A 19,221-nucleotide genomic window follows, 5' to 3' on the forward strand; every position below is an offset into this window, starting at 1 on the left:
TCCGGAGGATCGCGCGGCTAGGATCTGCCTTCAACCCCATCCTTCCAGCCGACGGTCTCAGTACGAACTACGATGTCGCGCTCGACGACGAGCCTGCGACCTATGGACTCTGCATCGTCCTCGCTTAGGATTGCATTGGCTTTGAGTATGTCGCTAGCGACTCTGACTAATAGTGGGGGGCGCGTGGGATGCTTCTGTCGCTGCGCCTTGCTGAACGACGGGCTCCGGCAGTAGATTGACGATATATGCTTGTAGGACGTCTGCATATATTTGGCTAACTTTCAGCATTCTCATGGCATGCCGAGTCCCAAGCTTGCGTACCGGTGGATTGCCGGTGGTCGATCTGTTTGCTGCTGGCAAATTCACTGACGCATTTTAGCCAATCAAACGCGAGGCTTGTCGGTGTCCTTGAGACAGGCGCCTGGTGGTCCATACAAACATCAAGTTCAAAGTTGGTCGCCGACGTGCTGACCTTATAAATTCCACCGCGACCGACTCGTCATCGCATCGGCACAGCGATCCCTTCATTCTCGCGCTAAAATTTAGGACAAGATTTCATCTTCCCATCTCACCCTCCAACGTCGCTTCGCCGGGCCCAGTAGTGACCCAGTGACGACGCGCCAATCCACTCTGCCATCTGATTGGCCGAGCCGTACCCAATCAGCTGCCCATCGCATTTCACAAACTGCGTCACATTGCCCATGCGGCCAAGTCAGCCTCTCCTCGCGATCGACCCGCAGACCAAGGCCAACGACACCAGCACCGGCCTCTTGCTGCTTCGAGACCTTCTCTGCTGGCCCTTCCAGTGGCTCACCTACGCCACGCTTCTCTACGCTTCCGCCCACGTTCTCTTGACGCTCATCGCGTATCTCGCCGTCGTCCCCGTCGTCCTTCTCGCACTCTGTCTTGTGCCGTACGCTGTGCTGCGCAGCCTCGCATGCGTGGCCATCCAGCGCTCCGGCCGTCTATTGTACCCGTGGCGCGTCTTGTATGCGTGCACGCGCCCGCTGGTCGTCGCCGACGTGAGGCTCCACAACCAGTTTGCGCCAAGCTCCAAGACGATCACGCTCGCGTACGACATGAGCGTTCGGCAGAGCGCGAGTCGCGGATACCGGCCTCTCTTTGTGGTGCGCATGGTCGATGTGCGCACGCCGATGGCGCTGATAAAGACGTGGGCGTACCTGCTGCTCGGCCGCGCCGTGCTCTGCGTGCCTCTCGGGTACTTCTGGGGCAGTACACTCTGGGATGTGGCCGAGTCGGCGATCGAGCTGGCGGTCATGGCTCTGCAATGGCGATGGGACGACTTTGAGTTTTGCTTTGGGTGGGGCAAAAGCGTGAGCTGCGTCGATCATCCGTTTGGCTGCGTCGGGGTCTACGTCCTCGAATGTCTGCTTGTCGTTGTCCTCCGGGCGCCGCTCGTCAAGCTGCTTTCCTGGGGCACGCGATGCGTTAGTAGCGAGTCGGTGCTTGTGCTAAACCACGACCCGATGATGCCAGTGTAATGTCATACTTGTACTAGTTACGGGTGTGTTGTGCGCTGCGGCGTGTTTCTCTAGGACGAGTTGCACACTCTTGTAAAGCCTAGTACTGTAGCCCGACATTGCTTCTTGTTTACTTATCGAGGATCATTTCACTTCCCGTGCGTGAGGCTGTCGTACTGTTGCGTAGAGGGTTCCTGCCTTTCTGAGACTGCGCTCACATACCGGCACGGAACGACACTTGGCTGAACGCCTAGTGTTCGATGTGGAAAAGGCGGCAGGAAATTGCCCCACCCGGTCAATGTGATGCTAAGAACTGAGTTTGAACGGGTCTCAGAAGGCAGCCGACAGCCCATACAAAGGGTCGGCGCTATGGCCTGGACCGTACAACACGAGTGTACCGTTGTGAGAGCTTGTTGGGCAATGCTCGGTTGCGACTCGCGACCTCCTATGGACGACTACATGTGCCAGCCGGCGACCAGAACGATGTGCTGGTTGCGAAATTGCGCCAGATGCGTCGCGTCCAGAACGGACGCACTATCACGTCGCGTCATGGCTGTGCAGAAGCGTCTTCTAGTCCTGTTGCTGCCATTCTTCTTCTCAGCGCTGCTTCTGTCGTGGCCAAGACGCCGACGTCGCGGTGCACAGTAGGATGCCATGGGTAATACATCCGGAGACAATCGACCGACCAATCAAGTGCATCCTTGAAGACAGCGTAAAGATCGCGTTCGCCCGTGGCAAGGACAGGACCGTGGTGCCAACGACGGCCGTGACGTCCCGTCGCCAGCAACCCACTTGGGCCATCGTGCAATGTAATGACCTTGGCGTCCGTGGCACAGAGAGACGGCCGCGATTCGCATCATGATGACGACGAGCCGGTTCCGACGCCTCCAATGGTATTACATAAACAGCCCCGCTAGACAGCACGGGGCGCAACGGGCACAAAAGGGCTCGTGTCCGCACCCAGAACAAGCCGCGCGCGGCGACATGCTGCGCGGACGACGCATGCTGCTCGCCGATTTCGTCATCGCAGCGAGGGCAGTCGCAGACACGGCAAGGAACGTGTCGTCGTCCTCAACTTCAACGTACCCAAGTGAATGGCGTCTGAAGGCGGCGCGTGATACCGTCGTGTACTTGGACCAACTCGATCGACTCAGAAAGGCGGGCGGGCGATGGCGGCGGTGCCGGCCTTTCGCGGTCACGCCACCAGCCACGTGGCGCCTACGTGCGCTGGATATTATTGTGCCAACTTGGATACCTTGTCGCGACACACGCATCGACGCGATAGCAGCATGGACGCTCGGTGCAGCCACGCAGCCAGATACGCAGCCAGATACGCATGGGCGACCTTGAAGCGACCACGCTGAATCTGGTTGCGTGACCGCAAAATCGACGGCGAGATCTGATTCGTGTCTTCAAGTGCACTCCTGACGCCGCCGGCTCACGCGTCCATCTCGGACGTCCCACGGTCGCGCATCTTGTCCATACAGGCACGCGCGTTGCACATCGAGCAGCTGCCATTTTATATTGGATTAAACTATGCTAGTACCTTGAAGCTCGCACCACGTGGCGGAGTTGCCCTTTTTCAGTTGTGAAATTTACACCAAATGATGACGAAAAGCCAGGCCCGTGTCAATTGCCTTGGTTTTTGTATGGACGCAGCGGTTTCTGGCCTCCGAATCGAAGCGAACGCCTATACAAACAGCAGGTGCAGCGTGGCACCCGATGGCATTCAAATAGTGTGCATTCAAATAGTGTGCGGGCAAAAGCAACTGGCCAAGGGCTTGCCCATTTCCCGACTTCCTCCATCGTGGCCGGCTATATGGCCTTCTCGTTCAACGCCCGGTCTCTAGACGACATGGATATGCTCTTCAACATCGAACCCGTCCCGTTCTTCGACCTCGACATGAACGAGGACATGGACATGGACGGCCCGCCCCACCACGGGCGCCCGGCCATGCAGACGACGCAAGGCGGCGGCGCGACGACACAGCCGCTCTTCTACCCGTCCAACGACATGGCCGGCAACGCGTTCGTGTCGCCCATGTACTATGATGCGATGAAGATGGAGATGCCGTCGGCGCCCGCGCCCGTCTTGTACCCAAAGAAGGACACGTCGACGACGCAGCACTTTAGCCGCAGCCCACCGGCGCGCAACAACGCGTCGAGCCTCTCGTCGATTAGCTCGCGCTGCCAGACCGAAGAAGAGCTCCTCGCGCAGCCCGTCTCGAGCCTCACTGAAGAAGAGAAGAAGATTCGCCGCCGTGCCCAGGTCGCCAAGTCGGCGCGGAAGCACCGCAAGGGCCTCAAGGAAGAGCTCGAGATGCTGCGGCAACAAGTCAAGTACCTCCAAGAACAAATGGTAGCCAAGGTGACCACGGTCGCCGACGACGACATGTCGGTGGTGGCGCCCGAGACGGCCAAGCTTGCGGACCCGTCGGCCACCCGCGTCTTGCACCCGTACACACACGTTCCGGCGAACCCGGAGGAGCGCAAGGTGGCGCTCATGAAGATTGCCGATCAGAGCATGGCACGCGCGTGGACGCTTGTGAACGCGGAGCGCGGGCAGTCGTTCCCGTACTTTGACATGAAGCTCAACTCGTCGGGGCCCGACATGGAGATCCAGCTCGTACGTGGCAAGATCATTGAGCACTTTGACCACAAGACGATCGTCGACGCCACGTGGAACTCGGTGCTGGATTTCTCGTTTGACGTGGATGCGCGCTTGAAGCGGTATGTGCAAGTGAAGAAGCTCATGAACCTCGACGCCGACACGCGCTATGGGCGCATCAAGATCCCGATCCTCAAGACAGCGAAAGGCGTGCTCTGCATGGAGTCGTTCTTCCTTGTCCGGCGCAAGATTTACGACAACCATGCGGTGCTCATGTGGAAGACGATCGATTCGGACGAGCTGTTTCCGAACGAGACGCAGTCGCTGCGCAACGTCGAGCTCGGCTGCGCGGTCCTCGAGACCCAAGACCTCCCGAACGGCCAGAAGCAGACGGTCATGCGCTGCGTTGTGCACGCGATGCCACCGGTGAAAGCCATCGCCGAGCCGAAAGGGCGCGTCAGCGAAGCCTTCCTCTCAACGCTCTGCCGATGCTCGGACTTCTTTGACGATGTGACCCGGGACACGCTGCTCCAGTCGCGCAATAAGCTGCCCGCGCAATAAATAGTTGTTAGTTGTTTTTGATCATCGTGTCATCGCCTCTATGCGCCGCCCTTGTCTTATGACAAGCCAAGGAACGGGCAAGGGTGAGGGCAGCGATGTCAAGGGTATATCGCAATAAACCCGTGCTGGTACGTGCGACAGTGGAGGCGGCGGACCTACAGAACGCATCATCGGACAGGCAGGGTGACGGCAACGCGGATATGAGGCCGGGCGTCACAGACACGAGCGGCCACGGACGCGCCTCGTAGCATCATCGAAGCGACAAGCCACCGACCAGACGAGACGTGAGCGTCGGTGGCATCACTCTGCGAGGCGCAATGCAAAATGGGAAATGACGGCGTCGGGCTCACGATTTGAGTAGCTCCTTGGTGTTGACAAGACAAGGCCGTCGTTGAATCAACATGCCTCAGCGTGTCCCTTGATCACGTGCACGGCCGGGTAGATTCCTTTGCGACGACCGGCGTAGCGTTGTTGCAGCACGCGGGAATACCCACGTTGGTCGCGGGTGCGTGGCTGGCGCCAGCGCTACGTCCGATCAAATCACCAGATCGTCGGTCGCTCTGCCCTCGTAGTGCGAGCGCACACAAAGCATGAGGATCCTCGTCGCCAGCATGGGACGCTGCTAAGAGGTCCACACTCAGCTCTTGCTGGCAGCGACGGTCGAGCGTCTACCAGGGGCTCTACCAGGCGCTCTACCAGTTCAGGTCAGTGGCAAGTTGACGTCGACAAACAAGCCTTCGCGGCGCGGCCTGAAGGAATGGCCTTTCCGAGCTCTGGCATTCGATTGGTCGACGCAGTTGCACTTGTTTGATTGCATCATCGGTGCACCGATGACGTAAACGCGTCATGTTGGCAGCTTACCGGTACATTTTTATAAAGGTAGCACACATGTATACAAACACGAGGCTGCAATAAAAAGGACAATAAAAACAGGAGTGGTTCACGTAAGCACCCGACATGGGCTGGATTTGGCGTGAACACACACGGGGTAGGGCTGGTAGTGGTGAATAAAGCGTGGGAAATAGAGGCGCGTCCTGCGATTTGTATACCGAACGGCGGGGCGTTGTGAGAAATACAGTGGGACAACGTGGGATATTTATTTTCACACGTGAAGATTACAGGTATACCAAGCGAAGCCGGTTGATGGCGACGGTGACATCGCCCTTTCTTCTTCCAGTCGCCAACACAACCAAGATGCAGTTCGAGCCCGCGTCCCCGCGCCCGGCCACGCTGCCGCCCTTGCCGCCGGCCCGCCCGCTGCCACCGCTCTCATCGATCTGCGGCATGCCACGCCAGCCTTACCCAGCTGCCACCAGCTACCCGCCTTACCCCGAGCCATCGGCCAAGGCCAACGACGACGACGATGACGATGACGACGCCGACGTCATGGACGACGAAGACGAGCACAAGAAGACACGCCGGCGCGAGCAGATTGCGCGGTCGGCGCGCCGCCACCGGTCCAAGCAAAAGGAAGAGCTCGTGTCGCTGCGCCAACAGGTCTACTTGCTCCAAGGCGAAATGGAGGCGTTGCGGGTCAAGCACAAGACCGCGCACCCGGACGGCAGTGACTTTACCGAGTGGGAAGAAAAGGTCGTCTCTTCATTGTTGTGCTCTTTGTAGCTCATGTCGATGGGCAGGCCCTCGCCCAACGGCGGAAGCGCAAGAAGGCGGAAGACGAAAATGGCATGTTGCGTGGCCTCTTGCACGACCAAGCCACGTTCACCGAGACGGTCCGCGACATGTGGATCAAGTCGCCGCTCATTACAGTACCCCTTGGTAGTGCTCGGCAATGCGTGCTGACGTGGTCCATCTACGTAGCAGTACCCTGGCATGACACCGTCCATCTTGGCGGGCGACCGGTCGTTCAACCACCTTGGGCGCGACCTGCCGAGCCGGATTGCGGCGCTCCAGCGCATCGCCGAGACGCGCATGGAGCTCGCGTACGAGTTTGTCATGCGGGAGACGCACGCGTTTCCCAGTACCCCGGGGCACCTCGTACGCGCCTCGTGTCGTTGCACTTTGTTCTGATTAGGATATTATTGGTCTAGGATATCAAGCTCAACGGGACGGGCCAAGACATTGATATCAAGCTCATTCGCGTGTGCGAGATTGACGGCGTCGACCACCATCAAGTCATCGAAGCGCTCATCCACTCGGTCATCAACGACCCGGCCAAGCTGCTCATGGTCGACGCGTGCACGCGCTATGGCCGCGCGTCGCTGCCCGTGTCGATTGACCAAACGCGGTACTCGATGGAGTCGCTCTTTGTAATTCGCCATCGGAGCTCCAACTCGATCGGGATGGTGTCGTGGGACTCGGTCGACCAAGACGATTTGCACCCGATCCCGGACGAGTACACGATCCGCAACGAAGAAGTCGGGAGGTACGCGCTTCGAGCCTGCAATTGGATTGTGTTTTTCTTTTTGATTGAATCCCACACATCTAGTGTCCTGCTCAACACGTGCTTTCGACCGGACGGCGCCAAGTACACGACGCTGCGCTTTGTCTTGCACTCGCGCCCGCCGGTCAAGGCGCTCGCCAAGCCGAGCAGCAAGATCAACGAGGCGTTCCTCACGGTGTTTTGCCGCCGCGCCGAAGCGCTCGAGAAGCAAATGCGCACGAAACTCTCCATGTTCCCGCCCGTCTCGTGCGCGTCCGAGTCGTCGACGTCGTCGCCGTCGTCGCCGTCGCTCTCGACCACGTAGCCGATTGCTTTTTTCTTTCTGTGCCGTATCTTCTCGTTCTATCCTCTAGTTTAACTCTTTTACTAATACCACCACCCTGCTAACGAATAGTATTTTATACTAGCACGCATTTCGTATCGACTGTGTTGAGATCGGTAGCTTGCATTCCAACTTGAACTGGAGGCTCGAGGGCGACACCAAGAAGAGCCGCGACCTTCCGCGCGACGTCAACACGTCAATGGTTTGCAGTTGAATGATCGGTACCAAGTCCGTGTGCACATCCAGACAATGCTCCTTGGCCTTGCAAAAGCATGGCTCTCGGTTGACCAAGTCAACCTTTGTTCTCGTACCCCAGTCCTGTGTCTCTCCTGAGCTACCGATGACGACTGCTCTCTATCGACAGGTGTCTCGAGAGACTCGGCGAGACCGCAACAATCATTGCAACCAGGCGCAGAACAGAGAGCGGTCGACGCAGCATATCGCGACCACCGTTGTCTCTTGTCTGCGCACTCGTTTCGACCACGTACAATCGTTCTGCGTGGAGCTTGGAGTCAGAGCGCAGTAGTATTGATTCTCGCAACTCCCTGTATACGTCGTCCTATGCATCTATCAACGTGCCGCGAGCCCGGGTCTCCACTGCCGTGTGCCTCGAGAGGGCGGCGAACACATCGATGCCGGCCACAGGCGTGTACGACGCCAAGAAAACCAGCACGTCGCGCACCGAGTATCGCGTTTTGACGTCTTGCACCGTGTTCTCGAGGCAATTGACCAGCGCCGCGTGTTGAAACGTGTAGTAGCGAAGCGTGGATCGGCCCTGGAGCGACGCCGCGACCCACTGGAGAAGGAATTTCAGCTGGACGTCGCCGCCAAAGACGCCGCAGCCCCAATTGCCCGTCGCGATCGCCCGATGCGGCGCAGTCAACGGCTCGTCCGGGAGCGCACCAAATCCAACACATGCCTTGTGCAGCTCGCGTCGCATGTCCTACTCCACAGAGCCCGCGATTGGACCTCAGAAGATACGAATCGAGAGAGGATGGACCTGGACGCGGTACTGGTGGTGAACACAGTGGCTTGCGTACTTGGTGGCATCGATCCCGACGATGACCGTATCCCGGCACTTGGTAACTGCGTCCACGGGCGTCGCGTCGACAAAATCACCATCAAATGCAAACGTCGCGCCATCTACAACCAACCACAGTTTGATTTTGAGAAAGGACCGATCGATGCGACGCACAGCCACGGTAGCGTGCATACTGCTCGGTGCCGACGACGTAAAACCTCTCGTTGTCCCCTATGACAAACGAATATCAAAACCCAAAACGATCAAGTTGATAGTGGCACGAACCGAGGACTTCGGTGAGCGCACACGCAACGATGCACTCGGGGTTGATCACAAAGCGGATCTCTTCTTGGACGCAGCCGTGGCCGAGGACACCGCCGCCCGCAAACTTGTTGGCAAAGTCGATTTGAACCGCGCCCATGTCCGCCTCAATCGCGCCGTTCATGCAAACCACGACAGAGGTCCACGGACAAGCCGTGGACGTCGGCGGCGGGTCGTCGTCGTGCGTGCGGCCAAACGTCACACACTGCGTCCAGGACGTCGAGAGCTGCAGTCGGACAAAGTAGTGGAGCAGACACACGAGCTTCTGCACCATGGGTGCACTGGAGCGCCAGTGCTGACCGTGACTGCGCGCCGCGTGGAGCCGCCAAAAGTTGATAGCGTGCGGAAAGGTCTTGGGGACGTCGGGGACGTGCGTGCAGAAGAAGCCATGCACAAGCAAGCACGCGGTCTGGCGCTTCGTCAAGGTCACGCTGGCGCTCTTGCCTCTTCGTAGGAGCGGAGGCGACGTAAGGAAGAGCAGCGGCAGCTCCAGCGCGAGGGTTTGCATCCACGGCAGAACTTGCGCTAGAAAGACATGCGCGTCGTGTGGAGGGAGTGCCTAGGATAGTGACGCGTGCGTTTTTGAGGGATCTTGCACCTGGATGGCCTTGTACAAGCCGAGCAAGGACCGCGGTGCGAGGCTGCTGCCGACGATCCTACGGTCGACGCATCATGGCAAAGGTGATGGAGGAATAGGGGCGGTACTGCAAAATTGCGTTCTGAAGCGCGTCGATGGTCGTAAGCGGCTGCGCCAAAAGCCCCGCGACGTATGGCCATAACGGCACGCCTTCGTCGGAGATGTGGTGCGGCGACGACGGCAGCCGGAGATGCGCGGCGTCCCAGCAGTCGACATAGCTATCGTCGATCGGGTAGAGAAGGCGAGCGCACGGCAGCGGCGGCGCAAAGAAGCAACTGTCCGAGGTACACAGGCGTCGCTGCGATTTCTGCACCTGCTCGAGCCAATGCAGCGTCACGCAGATCGCGTTGGTCGCAGGCCGCGAAAGCGGCAGCCAATAGTCGACGACAACATACGTGGCGCGCCAGCGAGCTGACGCCACTGTTGTCGTCTCGCCGCCCAAGGCCGCCACGATGGCCTCGACTCGCGCGGCCTTGGCGCGGGATAGCCCTAGCATGCTCACCGTGCAGCCCGCAAGGACACTGCTAGCGTCATCCGGTGCGCTGAAGCGCGTTCGCTTGCCCAAGACCGACGGCGCCGTCTCGAGCTTGGCAAAGTAGTGCGCAATGCTGCTGGAGCTCGACTTCGCCATTTCCAGATTGCACGTCCTCTCAGATCGGATATTTGACCTACATTGATACAGGTTAAAGTGAATGATGGTGGTTAGGACCGCAACAGATACTATATGACCTACACTATGTACAGGTTGAAGTGAATGATGGTGGTTTGGGCCAGCGTTGAACGATCGGTACCAAGTCCGTGTGCACATCCAGACAATGCTCCTTGGCCTTGCAAACGCATGGCTCTCGGTTGACCAAGTCAACCTTTGTTCTCGTACCCTAGTCCTGTGTCTCTCTTGAGCTACCGATGACGACTGCTCTCTATCGACAAGTGTCTCGAGACTCGGCGAGCCCTTGAGACTCGGCGAGACCGCAACAATCATTGCAACCAGGCGCAGAACAGAGAGCGGTCGACGCAGCATATCGCGACCACCGTTGTTTCTTGTCTGCGCACTCGTTTCGACCACGTACAATCGTTCTGCCTGGAGCTTGGAGTCAGAGCCCAGTAGTATTGATTCTCGCAACGCCCTATATACGTCGTCCTATGCAGGCGCTGGTCAATTACCTCGAAGACACGGTGCAAGACGTCAAAACGCGATACTCTGTGCGTGACGTGCTGCTTTTCTTGGAGTCGTACACGTCTGTGGCTGGCGTTGATGTGTTCGCCGCCCTCTTAAGGCACACGGCAGTGGAGACCCGGGCTCGCGGCACGTTGATAGAGCGTGTTGAAACGTGTAGTAGTGAAGTGTGGATCGGCCCTGGAGCGACGCCACGAACCACTGGAGAAGGAATTTCATCTTGCGCAGCGCGAGGCTTCGCCCTTACAAGTATACAACCAAGAGACTCCAAGGCAACTGCACGCCGTAGTATGCTGCGGCGTAAATGGACCGGCAGCATCGTCAGTGACACACGGGATCAATGCCACCACCAAGGTCCTCAGCACGCTGAGGACGCTGAAGAAAAGGTGCAGCTCTTTAGCGATCCATCACGTCGCTAGTCATTCCGACCCATCGACCAGCGGTCCGCGCACAGCATTTCATGTCGTTCGTCCCAAAGGCGCTGCGCCGCTCGTCCATCATTACACAGCAGTAGTGCGTTCAACAAACTCGGGAGTAGCCAGACGCGTGCGACTGCTCGCTGCCGCGCTCGCCACGTCATCGCCCTTTGGACCAGTGCTCGGTCGGGCCGTGCGGATAAAAATACGCGCCTCTATGCTGCCCTTTCTATCGGGTTCAAGAAAATTCAATTAAATGTCTGTGAGTAACTGGCCTTGGATTTAATACCAAGCGCGTACGATACAAAGCCCAAGTGTAAAAAAAGAAAACCTTACGCGAGTGAGCCAGTAAGTACGAAACATACTGCGCTTTGTATACCATAGATTGGCAGAGACGCTGCCCGTCGACAGCAGGGAAATGCGCCAATCGAAAGCCTCGGGAGCGTAACATTGCAAGAAGGCAGTGACGTCGGCAGCACCAGTTGCCACCCCTCCAGCACACCCCCAGGTACGCGTGCGAGGCAACGTACCGTGATGGCCCATGCGCCTCGTAGGCGCGAAGACATGGCGCTAGGATTCGGCACCAAAGACGCGTCCGTCGCCGGCGACCGCGGCTCGACGTCGGGGAAGACCGGCAAGTTCTTCAAGAGCATCCTCGCCAAGCACTCGAAAGACAAGAAGCCGTCGTCCGCGAGCGCCTCGATGGCCACGATCCGCTCCAACCTCTCCACGTCGGACGACGACCTTGAGAAGAGCGACTACACCGAGGGCTCGCGCCATGGCCATCAAGGCAACGGCCTCAGCTCCATGAGCTCCAAGAAGTTTAGTCTCATCACGTCGTTCCCGGACCACAACCCGGAGGCCGAGTGCCCTGACTTTTACGCGCCCTTGAGCCGCAGCGGCGTCCTTGTCAAACAGGCCAACCACCTCAAGAACTGGAAAAAACGCTTCATGGTGCTGCGCGGGCAATCGCTCTTCTACTACGTCTCGGGCGCCGTACGTCACCTTGTGCATATCTACTACGATCTTATCCTGCGACATATTAGGCCAGCGAAGACTCGTACCCGAAAGGCCTCATCTCGCTCGTTGTACGTACCGGCGGCGCTCTGTGCCATTTGCTCAATCGCTCGCGTCGTCTAGGGCGTCGAAGTGCAGCTTGTGGACGTTGCGCGCTTCAAGAAGCAGTTTTGCTTTGAGCTTTCCCACCCCGTACAACGATAACGACGACACTTATAGGCTCATCATCGCTCTGTGGTAGTATTACCGGCCGCTGTACCTCATGGCCAAGAACGAAGCCGACCTCACGCAGTGGATGAGCTGCATCAAGTCGGCGTCGCTGCCGCTAAAGGACGGCATTGTCGACGCGTCGCGCGAGCCGAAGGACGTCCTCTTTGACCTGCCGCCGCTCGAAGGTCGTTCTCGCCGAGGCAATGGGGTCTCATGTGCAGAAGCGTAGACGTGGTCGCGTACCAACGTGCATTCTACTGCCGCAAGAAGATCGCGTACTGCCTGCCGCAGTACGAGGGTCTAAGCGAGAAGGAGAAATTCGAGCTCCGAGACAAGCAGATCAAGGTCTTGCAAGACATCCACATGTACTGCGACACGTTCCCGTACGTGCTTTTCTATCGAAAACATGGCCAACGACGGGATTGAACGCACTGCTAGGACGCTGCTCTCGGACCCGCACTTGTACAAGGAGATCATCCACCTCACGTCGTCGTACCTCTTCCGGCCATTTCCGTTTCTTCCGCCGCAGGACCCGAATGCGATCTTTTTTGAAGAGAATGGCGACGCCGACCAGATCAACGGCGGGTTCCCCGGCGAGTACATGGGCGAGTGCACGGCCGAAGACCAGGAGTGGAGCGTCCTGAGCATCAACTATGACATTCTCGTGCGCGCGATCGAGTTTATTGACCAGCTCGAGAAGCAAATCCGCAAGGACTTTTACACACCGCGATTTGTGAGCCAGCTCGTGAGCCTCTTCAAGACCCCTTCGTACAAGGAGCGCCAGATCCTCAAGGTATGGTTATGTTTTCCATCGATTTTTTTCGATTCGGGGATTCATCTTGTCTTATTAGACGGTGCTCCACCGCCTCTACTACAAATTAACCCAGCGCCGGTCGCTCATCCGAAAGGAAATCTCCAACGTCTTCTTCGAGGTCCGATCTCTTGGATACTTGGTATCTCATGCAAATATGGGTAGTACATTTACGAGTCGTCCAACTATTACGGCGTCACGGAGCTTCTCGAGATCCTTGGCAGCATCATCAACGGCTTTGCCTGTCCGATCAAGGAAGAGCACGTGACGCTCCTGGAGAAGGCACTCATCCCGCTCCACTCGGTATCCATCTACATATCCACGTCGGTCTCTCTCATTTGGAGTAGACGCAAGCGTACACGTCGTACCATCAACAGCTCATGTATTGCATGATCCAGTTTGTCTCCAAGGACCACGCGCTCATTACGCCGATCGTGGCCGGTCTCCTGCGGTACTGGCCCGTCGGCAACGCGTACAAGGAGATCATCTTCCTCGTCGTCCTCGAGGAGCTCTTCGAGTACATGCTCGCCGAGTCGGACCTCGCGCCGCTCTCGAAGAAGGTCGCGATCCGCTTGAGCAAGTGCATGGGCTCGATCCAGCAGCAGGTCGCGGATCGCGCGCTCGCGTGCTGGAACTCGCCGGCGTGCGTCCGCGTCATGAACACGTACGAGAAGCTCGGGCAAGAGATGTTTGACGTCATCAAGCCGGCGCTGACGCTGACGATGGCGAGTCACTGGAACGTCTTGACGCAGCAAAAGGCCCGGGCAGCGTACAAGACGTACTACAACATGGGCTACGAGACGGACGGGAACGCGCTCGAAGACGATTCGATCGACGACGACGACGTCATGTATGTCACCAGTGAAGACCCGGCGTGCGTCGATGCCAACGGCGTTGGCGTCTTATAGAGGTATACTATCCACCCACGTGGCGTAATTTTCATTTTTATAAACCGTTTTCGCTGACAACCTGTACAGTGTCCATCGTCTACAATATCCGACAACAGGTCCACCCGACACAAGCACTTCAATACAACGTGAATAATTCATTTCAATACTTGTAGATAGATCGATGGATAGATAGATACACCCTGCGGAGGAGCTACCTTGGCTGGCGCATGGTACATACCCTGGGCTGGCGAGTGCGGAAGCAACGCCCGAGGCCAATATAACCGAGTCGGTCATCGGTTAGCCGTGATCACAACGCCCACCAGTCGCTGCGGATCGTAGCCGTCCGTCGCAACGCCTCTCTAAGGTGACCAAGAGACACATAATACGAGATAGAATACCTTGCGGCCGAGCTAATGTCTCTTTGTGCTCGAACCACTCTCTTCACAACGCTCGTGGACGCTCTCGGACCGCTCAGTTCTGAGGCGATGACGTGGCACCCGGCACACCTCATGAGACGCCGATAAAACCTCTATCAATGAATGACACATCAATTGTCAGAGGCTGGCAAAGCACCGGTTGCGGTCGTCATTTGAGGTTGTAAAAAGATGCGAGTCGCGGCTCTCCTCGCGCTCGGCCTCGCGCTCGTCAGCGCCGTCGACCGCTCCAAGTTCAGGCGCTGCGACCAGTCGTCCTTCTGCGCAGCCCAGCGCGGGAAGGCCGGCGAAGGCTACACGCTCGTGCCGCCCGCGACGCTGCCGACGAGCCCGCTCTCGGCCTACTTTTTTTCGCTCGAGACTCCGCACAAGAAGCCGCTCTATGCGTCGCTGAGCTTCCTCGCCGCGGGCTCGGTGCGCATGCGCGTGTCCGAAGTCGCGTTCGAGCACGACTTTGACGGCTTCAACGAGAAGAACGACATTACGAAGCCGCGCTGGCAGCCGCACGACGTGCTCGTCGACACGGCGCACGCGCCGTTCCAGCGCATTGCGTCCACTCCATTGACGACGCTCGGCCCGAACGACCTTGCGTTCCAGTCGATCGACGGCGCCCACGACGTGGTCGTTGTCTTGCGCGGCGACGCGTTCGCCATGGCCGTGTACGTCGATGGCGAGCTCTCGGTCTCGGCCAACACGCTCGGCCAAATGCACTACGATCCGCGCCACGTGCGCGAGTCGAGCGCGACAGATGTGGACACAGAGAAGAAGGACGTGCACAACGGCAAGGAGATCGCCGACTATGGCGAGGACGGTCTCGCCATCTACACGGACGGGTCGCGCCAGCAAAAGGGCTCGGACGACGAGAGCGATGTGGACACCACCACGTCGGACATGTGGGAAGAGTCGTTTGGCGGCCACACGGACACCAAGCGCTTTGGCGCGACCGCGGTCGGTCTCGACGTGACCTTTCACGGCAACGCTCGCTTCCTCTACGGTATTCCCGAGCACGCAACCGACTTTGCGCTCAAGAACACGCTCGCCGCCGACCGGCTTGCATGTGCTCTCAATTACGATGCTCATCCGTTCTTTGTCGTCTAGGAAGACGCCGATCACCGACCCGTACCGGCTCTACAACCTCGACGTCTTCGAGTACGAGCTCGACGAACCCATGGCGCTCTACGGCCACATCCCCATGGTCATGGCCGCGAGCCCGCGCAACACGGTCGGCGCGTTCTGGTTCAACCCGTCCGAGACGTTTGTCGATGTGAGCGAGCACGACGACGGGTCGAAAACGACGCACTGGATGAGCGAGTCGGGCTGGATCGATCTCTTTGTGCTGCCGGGGCCGACGCCATCGCGCGTCTTTGGCCAGTTTACCTCGCTCACGGGCAAGGCGCAGCTGCCGCCGGTGTTTGCCCTCGGGTACCACCAGTGCCGGTGGAACTACAAGAACGAGCCCGACGTGGCGCGGACCAACGACGGCTTTGACACGCACGTGGTGCCCTATGACGTGCTCTGGCTCGACATTGAGCACACGGACGGGAAGCGGTACTTTACATGGGACAAGCACGCATTTCCGACGCCGATCGCGATGCAAGAGAGCTTGGCGCGCGTCGGGCGCAAGATGGTGACGATCGTCGATCCGCACATCAAACGCGACCCGAACTTTGCGGTGCACACGGACGCCCAAGCCAACGAGGTCTACATTGTCGATGAAAATGGCCACGAGTTTGACGGGTGGTGCTGGCCCGGCAGCTCGTCGTATGTCGACTATACGTCGCCGAAAGCACGTCACTGGTGGGCCACCCAGTTCCGCTATGACAAGTACATCGGCAGCACGCCGCATCTCTTTACGTGGAACGACATGAACGAACCGAGCGTGTTCAACGGCCCCGAAGTCTCGATGCGCAAGAACTGCATGTCCCGCGCCGGCGTCGAGCACCGCGAGTGGCACAACCTGTACGGCTACTACATGCAGCGCGCGACGATGGAAGGCCAGCTCGTGCGCCAGCTTCCGTCCGACGTACACCCTCTCGTCTACAAGAACGCTGACAGCTTATTTTCGCATCTAGGTGCCGCTGGATCCGACGCAGCCGATCCCAATCTCGCCCGAGATGCACCGTCCGTTTGTGCTGTCGCGCTCGTTCTTCGCCGGCACGCAGCGCTACGGCGCGATCTGGACGGGCGACAACAAAGCGTCGTGGGAGCACTTGGACTATGCGACCAAGATGCTCTTGAGCATGAGCGTCGCGTCGCTGACCTTTGTCGGCGCGGACGTCGGCGGCTTTTTCGGGTCGCCGGACGCGGAGCTCGTGACGCGCTGGACGCAGGCCGCGGCCTACCAACCGTTCTTCCGCGGCCACGCGCACCACGACTCGGAGCGCCGCGAACCGTGGGTCTTTGGCGAGCCGCACACGAGCCGCATCCGCGACGCGATTCGCCGCCGGTACCAGCTGCTGCCGTACCTGTACACGCTCTTTGACGCGTGCGCGACGTCTGGCCTGCCCGTGATGCGGCCGCTTTGGATGGAGTTTACGGCCGACACGGACGCGTATGGGATTGAAGACGCCTTCTTGCTCGGTCGCGACCTGTACGTCACGCCGATCACCAAGCCATCGGTCGACTCGATGGACGTCTACTTACCGCCCGACTCGGTCTGGTACAACGTCAACGAACGCTACGCGCGCCTTGTCGGCACTGGCCGTCGGCTCTCGGTCCGCGCGCCGATCGAGTACAGCCCGACCTTCCAGCGCGGTGGCAGCATCGTGGCCCAGCGCTGGCGCGTGCGCCGCAGCTCGGCGCTCATGCGCAAGGACCCGTACACGCTCGTGGTGGCGTTGAGCGCCGACAAGACGGCGACCGGCGACCTCTACATGGACGACGAAGTCACGTTTGCGTACGACGCGGCCAAGGCGTTGACGCGCGTGCGCTATGTATTCGCGGCCAACGAGCTCACGTCGACGCTTCTTGCGTCGGCCTTTGCGTCCGAGACGCGCGTCGAGCGCATTGTGATTGTCGGATTGGAGAAGGCCGGCGCGACGGTGGTGGCCGTGGACGCTGTGACGGGCGCCATCACCAAGGTCGAGAGCTACTACGACGTGGCTGCCGATATGCTCACGATCCGCAAGCCCAACGTGCTCGCGGCGTCGGCCTGGACGCTTCGCATTGAGTAGAGAGCGCGCATCTGCATGTGATCCAATGAAAAACGAAAGAAAATGTGTACGAGCATCAAGTCGATGGGACAACGCTAGACGTAGTAGGGCCACGCCGCCTCGGTCGGCAGGCTCTCGCGGTCGAACATGCCATACTCGTCGTCGGCGTCGTCGGCCAAAATGGCCTCGAGCGCCGCCAAGTGCAACGTTGCAGTGGCAAGGGTCGAGCCGCCTCGGAGGGGCTCACGGCGCTTGGCCTCGTCGTCGCCGTGCAGATGGCGAGGTGCGTCGTGGGTGCTATTAGCACCAAAGTCGGTGCGCCATGCGTGGTTCGAGGTGGCAAGATGCTGCATGGCGTCGCACGGCCCCGCTGACCACGACGTGCGCACCGACCCCGCACGCATCGGTGCACCGCTGCGCGAGAGCGCAAAGCTCGAGCGGAGGCCGTGCAGGAGCGACAAGTCGTGGGCCGTGTCCGTCGGTGGCGTCGTCGGCTGCCAGCTTGCAGTGGCGAACGCCGACGAGAGAAAGCTGGCCGTGGCAGCCATGTCCCAGCTCTCCAGCGCCGGAGCGTGACTCGAAGCGACGTCGGGGGTGCTTGCCAACACGGGATGCGCCGCCTCGATCGGCTGCAGACGACGGCCACGACGGTGCGCTGGTGGGGTTGAAGTTGGTGGGGTGTTGAGACCCGGTGGCGATGGCGCCGACCGCGGACGAACGGACCGGCCGCGCTTCTTGTGTGCAGCAACAGGCATCGTCTCGGGCGTCTTGGCCATGTACGTGGCAGGCTCGAGACGCGCCTTCTTGGCCGTCGGCAGGTCGCTGCTCGTCGGTGCCATGCGCAACTAAGATTTGCGATTGAGCGCATCCGGATGCGAAAGCTCACTCCGTTGGTGTGCTTTTGAGCCAATCGGATGGCCGCGTATCCGGATCCAACAAGATCGTTTTTGGCGCCTTGCCAATATGGCGCCATTTGCATAAGACTTGAATTTCGCACAATCGCACGAGTACAGTACCCTTTAGGATAACATCACACGCAGGTCCATGAGAAGATACCGCCAGTTTTATCATAGAAACACCCAGCGCTTGGGGTGTGGAGGCTAGCATACTATTACCTGTGTGCAGCTCGAACGCTGCAGCAGGTGCTAACGGGTCGTCCTTGGGCCACTAGCCGAGGACATTGTGCGTCAACGACCAAGCAAAGACTGCTGCCTTGTGTTTCGTTGCTCTCACAGAGTAGTGGTCAAGACCGATCCGGCCCCATCAAGCAACCAGCAACGTTCACAGCAACGCCGTAAACAATACTAGGGTTGCGTAAGAAGCATCTTGGTCCGCATCTATCGCCTGGCTCAACGGCTTTGGCGTCAAGATGAGTGTGTCCAACGATCCAAGCCGAGAAACAAACTCCACTTTCTACAGGTCAAAAACCATCACAGAAGGACCACGGAGCTTCGAATAAGGTCCAGTTGTGAATTGGAACGCCCGAGATGCTCATCCGGCTCAACGTTGGCGGCCGCATCTTCTGCACGTCGGAAGCAACGTTGACCAAGGTCCGAGACAGCTACTTCGAGGTGCTTTTGCGCGGTAACTGGCAGCCGGACGCCGACGGCGCGTACTTTCTGGACTTGGATCCGACGTACTTTGAGCACATTTTGAACCACTTGCGCTGTGACGCGCCGCTGCTCTCCGGCCTCGCGCCACACGAGATCATCCACGTCTCGCGCCAGCTAGAGTTCCTCCAGCTGCCGCTGCCCGTGCCGCT

General features: G+C 59.0%; 7 protein-coding genes across 7 annotated transcripts; 5 read left to right on the forward strand and 2 right to left on the reverse strand.

Moving 5' to 3' along the window:
- Positions 1–687: 687 nt before the first annotated feature.
- Positions 688–1,502, forward strand: SPRG_14308 (hypothetical protein; the record flags this gene model as incomplete). Its single annotated transcript, XM_012353436.1, has 1 exon — positions 688–1,502. The coding sequence occupies exon 1, from the start codon at positions 702–704 to the stop codon at positions 1,500–1,502; it is 801 nt and encodes a 266-aa protein (XP_012208826.1). The 5' UTR covers positions 688–701.
- Positions 1,503–3,280: 1,778 nt separating this feature from the next.
- SPRG_14309 (hypothetical protein) lies at positions 3,281–4,666 on the forward strand. Its single transcript, XM_012353437.1, has one exon. It carries the CDS (start codon positions 3,301–3,303, stop codon positions 4,648–4,650), a length of 1,350 nt encoding a protein of 449 aa, XP_012208827.1. The 5' UTR covers positions 3,281–3,300; the 3' UTR covers positions 4,651–4,666.
- A 1,178-nt stretch (positions 4,667–5,844) lies between these two features.
- SPRG_14310 (hypothetical protein) lies at positions 5,845–7,355 on the forward strand (the record flags this gene model as incomplete). Its single annotated transcript, XM_012353438.1, has 5 exons — positions 5,845–6,240; positions 6,288–6,416; positions 6,469–6,645; positions 6,699–7,033; positions 7,097–7,355. The coding sequence occupies 5 exons, from the start codon at positions 5,845–5,847 to the stop codon at positions 7,353–7,355; spliced, it is 1,296 nt and encodes a 431-aa protein (XP_012208828.1).
- Positions 7,356–7,879: 524 nt separating this feature from the next.
- Positions 7,880–9,994, reverse strand: SPRG_14311 (hypothetical protein). The gene is made up of 6 exons (XM_012353439.1): positions 9,421–9,994; positions 9,314–9,371; positions 8,680–9,274; positions 8,569–8,625; positions 8,374–8,516; positions 7,880–8,316 (listed from the first exon to the last, which is right to left on the reverse strand). Exons 1-6 carry the CDS (start codon positions 9,981–9,983, stop codon positions 7,933–7,935), a joined length of 1,800 nt encoding a protein of 599 aa, XP_012208829.1. The 5' UTR covers positions 9,984–9,994; the 3' UTR covers positions 7,880–7,932.
- Positions 9,995–11,509: 1,515 nt separating this feature from the next.
- SPRG_14312 (hypothetical protein) lies at positions 11,510–13,891 on the forward strand (the record flags this gene model as incomplete). Its single annotated transcript, XM_012353440.1, has 9 exons — positions 11,510–11,941; positions 11,992–12,033; positions 12,086–12,154; positions 12,204–12,357; positions 12,402–12,555; positions 12,611–12,965; positions 13,024–13,104; positions 13,149–13,286; positions 13,331–13,891. The coding sequence occupies 9 exons, from the start codon at positions 11,510–11,512 to the stop codon at positions 13,889–13,891; spliced, it is 1,986 nt and encodes a 661-aa protein (XP_012208830.1).
- A 579-nt stretch (positions 13,892–14,470) lies between these two features.
- SPRG_14313 (hypothetical protein) lies at positions 14,471–17,480 on the forward strand (the record flags this gene model as incomplete). Its single annotated transcript, XM_012353441.1, has 3 exons — positions 14,471–15,356; positions 15,406–16,330; positions 16,380–17,480. Exons 1-3 carry the CDS (start codon positions 14,479–14,481, stop codon positions 17,478–17,480), a joined length of 2,904 nt encoding a protein of 967 aa, XP_012208831.1. The 5' UTR covers positions 14,471–14,478.
- A 74-nt stretch (positions 17,481–17,554) lies between these two features.
- On the reverse strand, positions 17,555–18,298 carry SPRG_14314 (hypothetical protein; the record flags this gene model as incomplete). Its single annotated transcript, XM_012353442.1, has 1 exon — positions 17,555–18,298. One exon carries the CDS (start codon positions 18,296–18,298, stop codon positions 17,555–17,557), a length of 744 nt encoding a protein of 247 aa, XP_012208832.1.
- Positions 18,299–19,221: the final 923 nt, after the last annotated feature.

This window comes from Saprolegnia parasitica (genome assembly GCF_000151545.1).
Source record: "Saprolegnia parasitica CBS 223.65 unplaced genomic scaffold supercont2.124, whole genome shotgun sequence".
Lineage (NCBI taxonomy): Eukaryota > Oomycota > Saprolegniomycetes > Saprolegniales > Saprolegniaceae > Saprolegnia > Saprolegnia parasitica.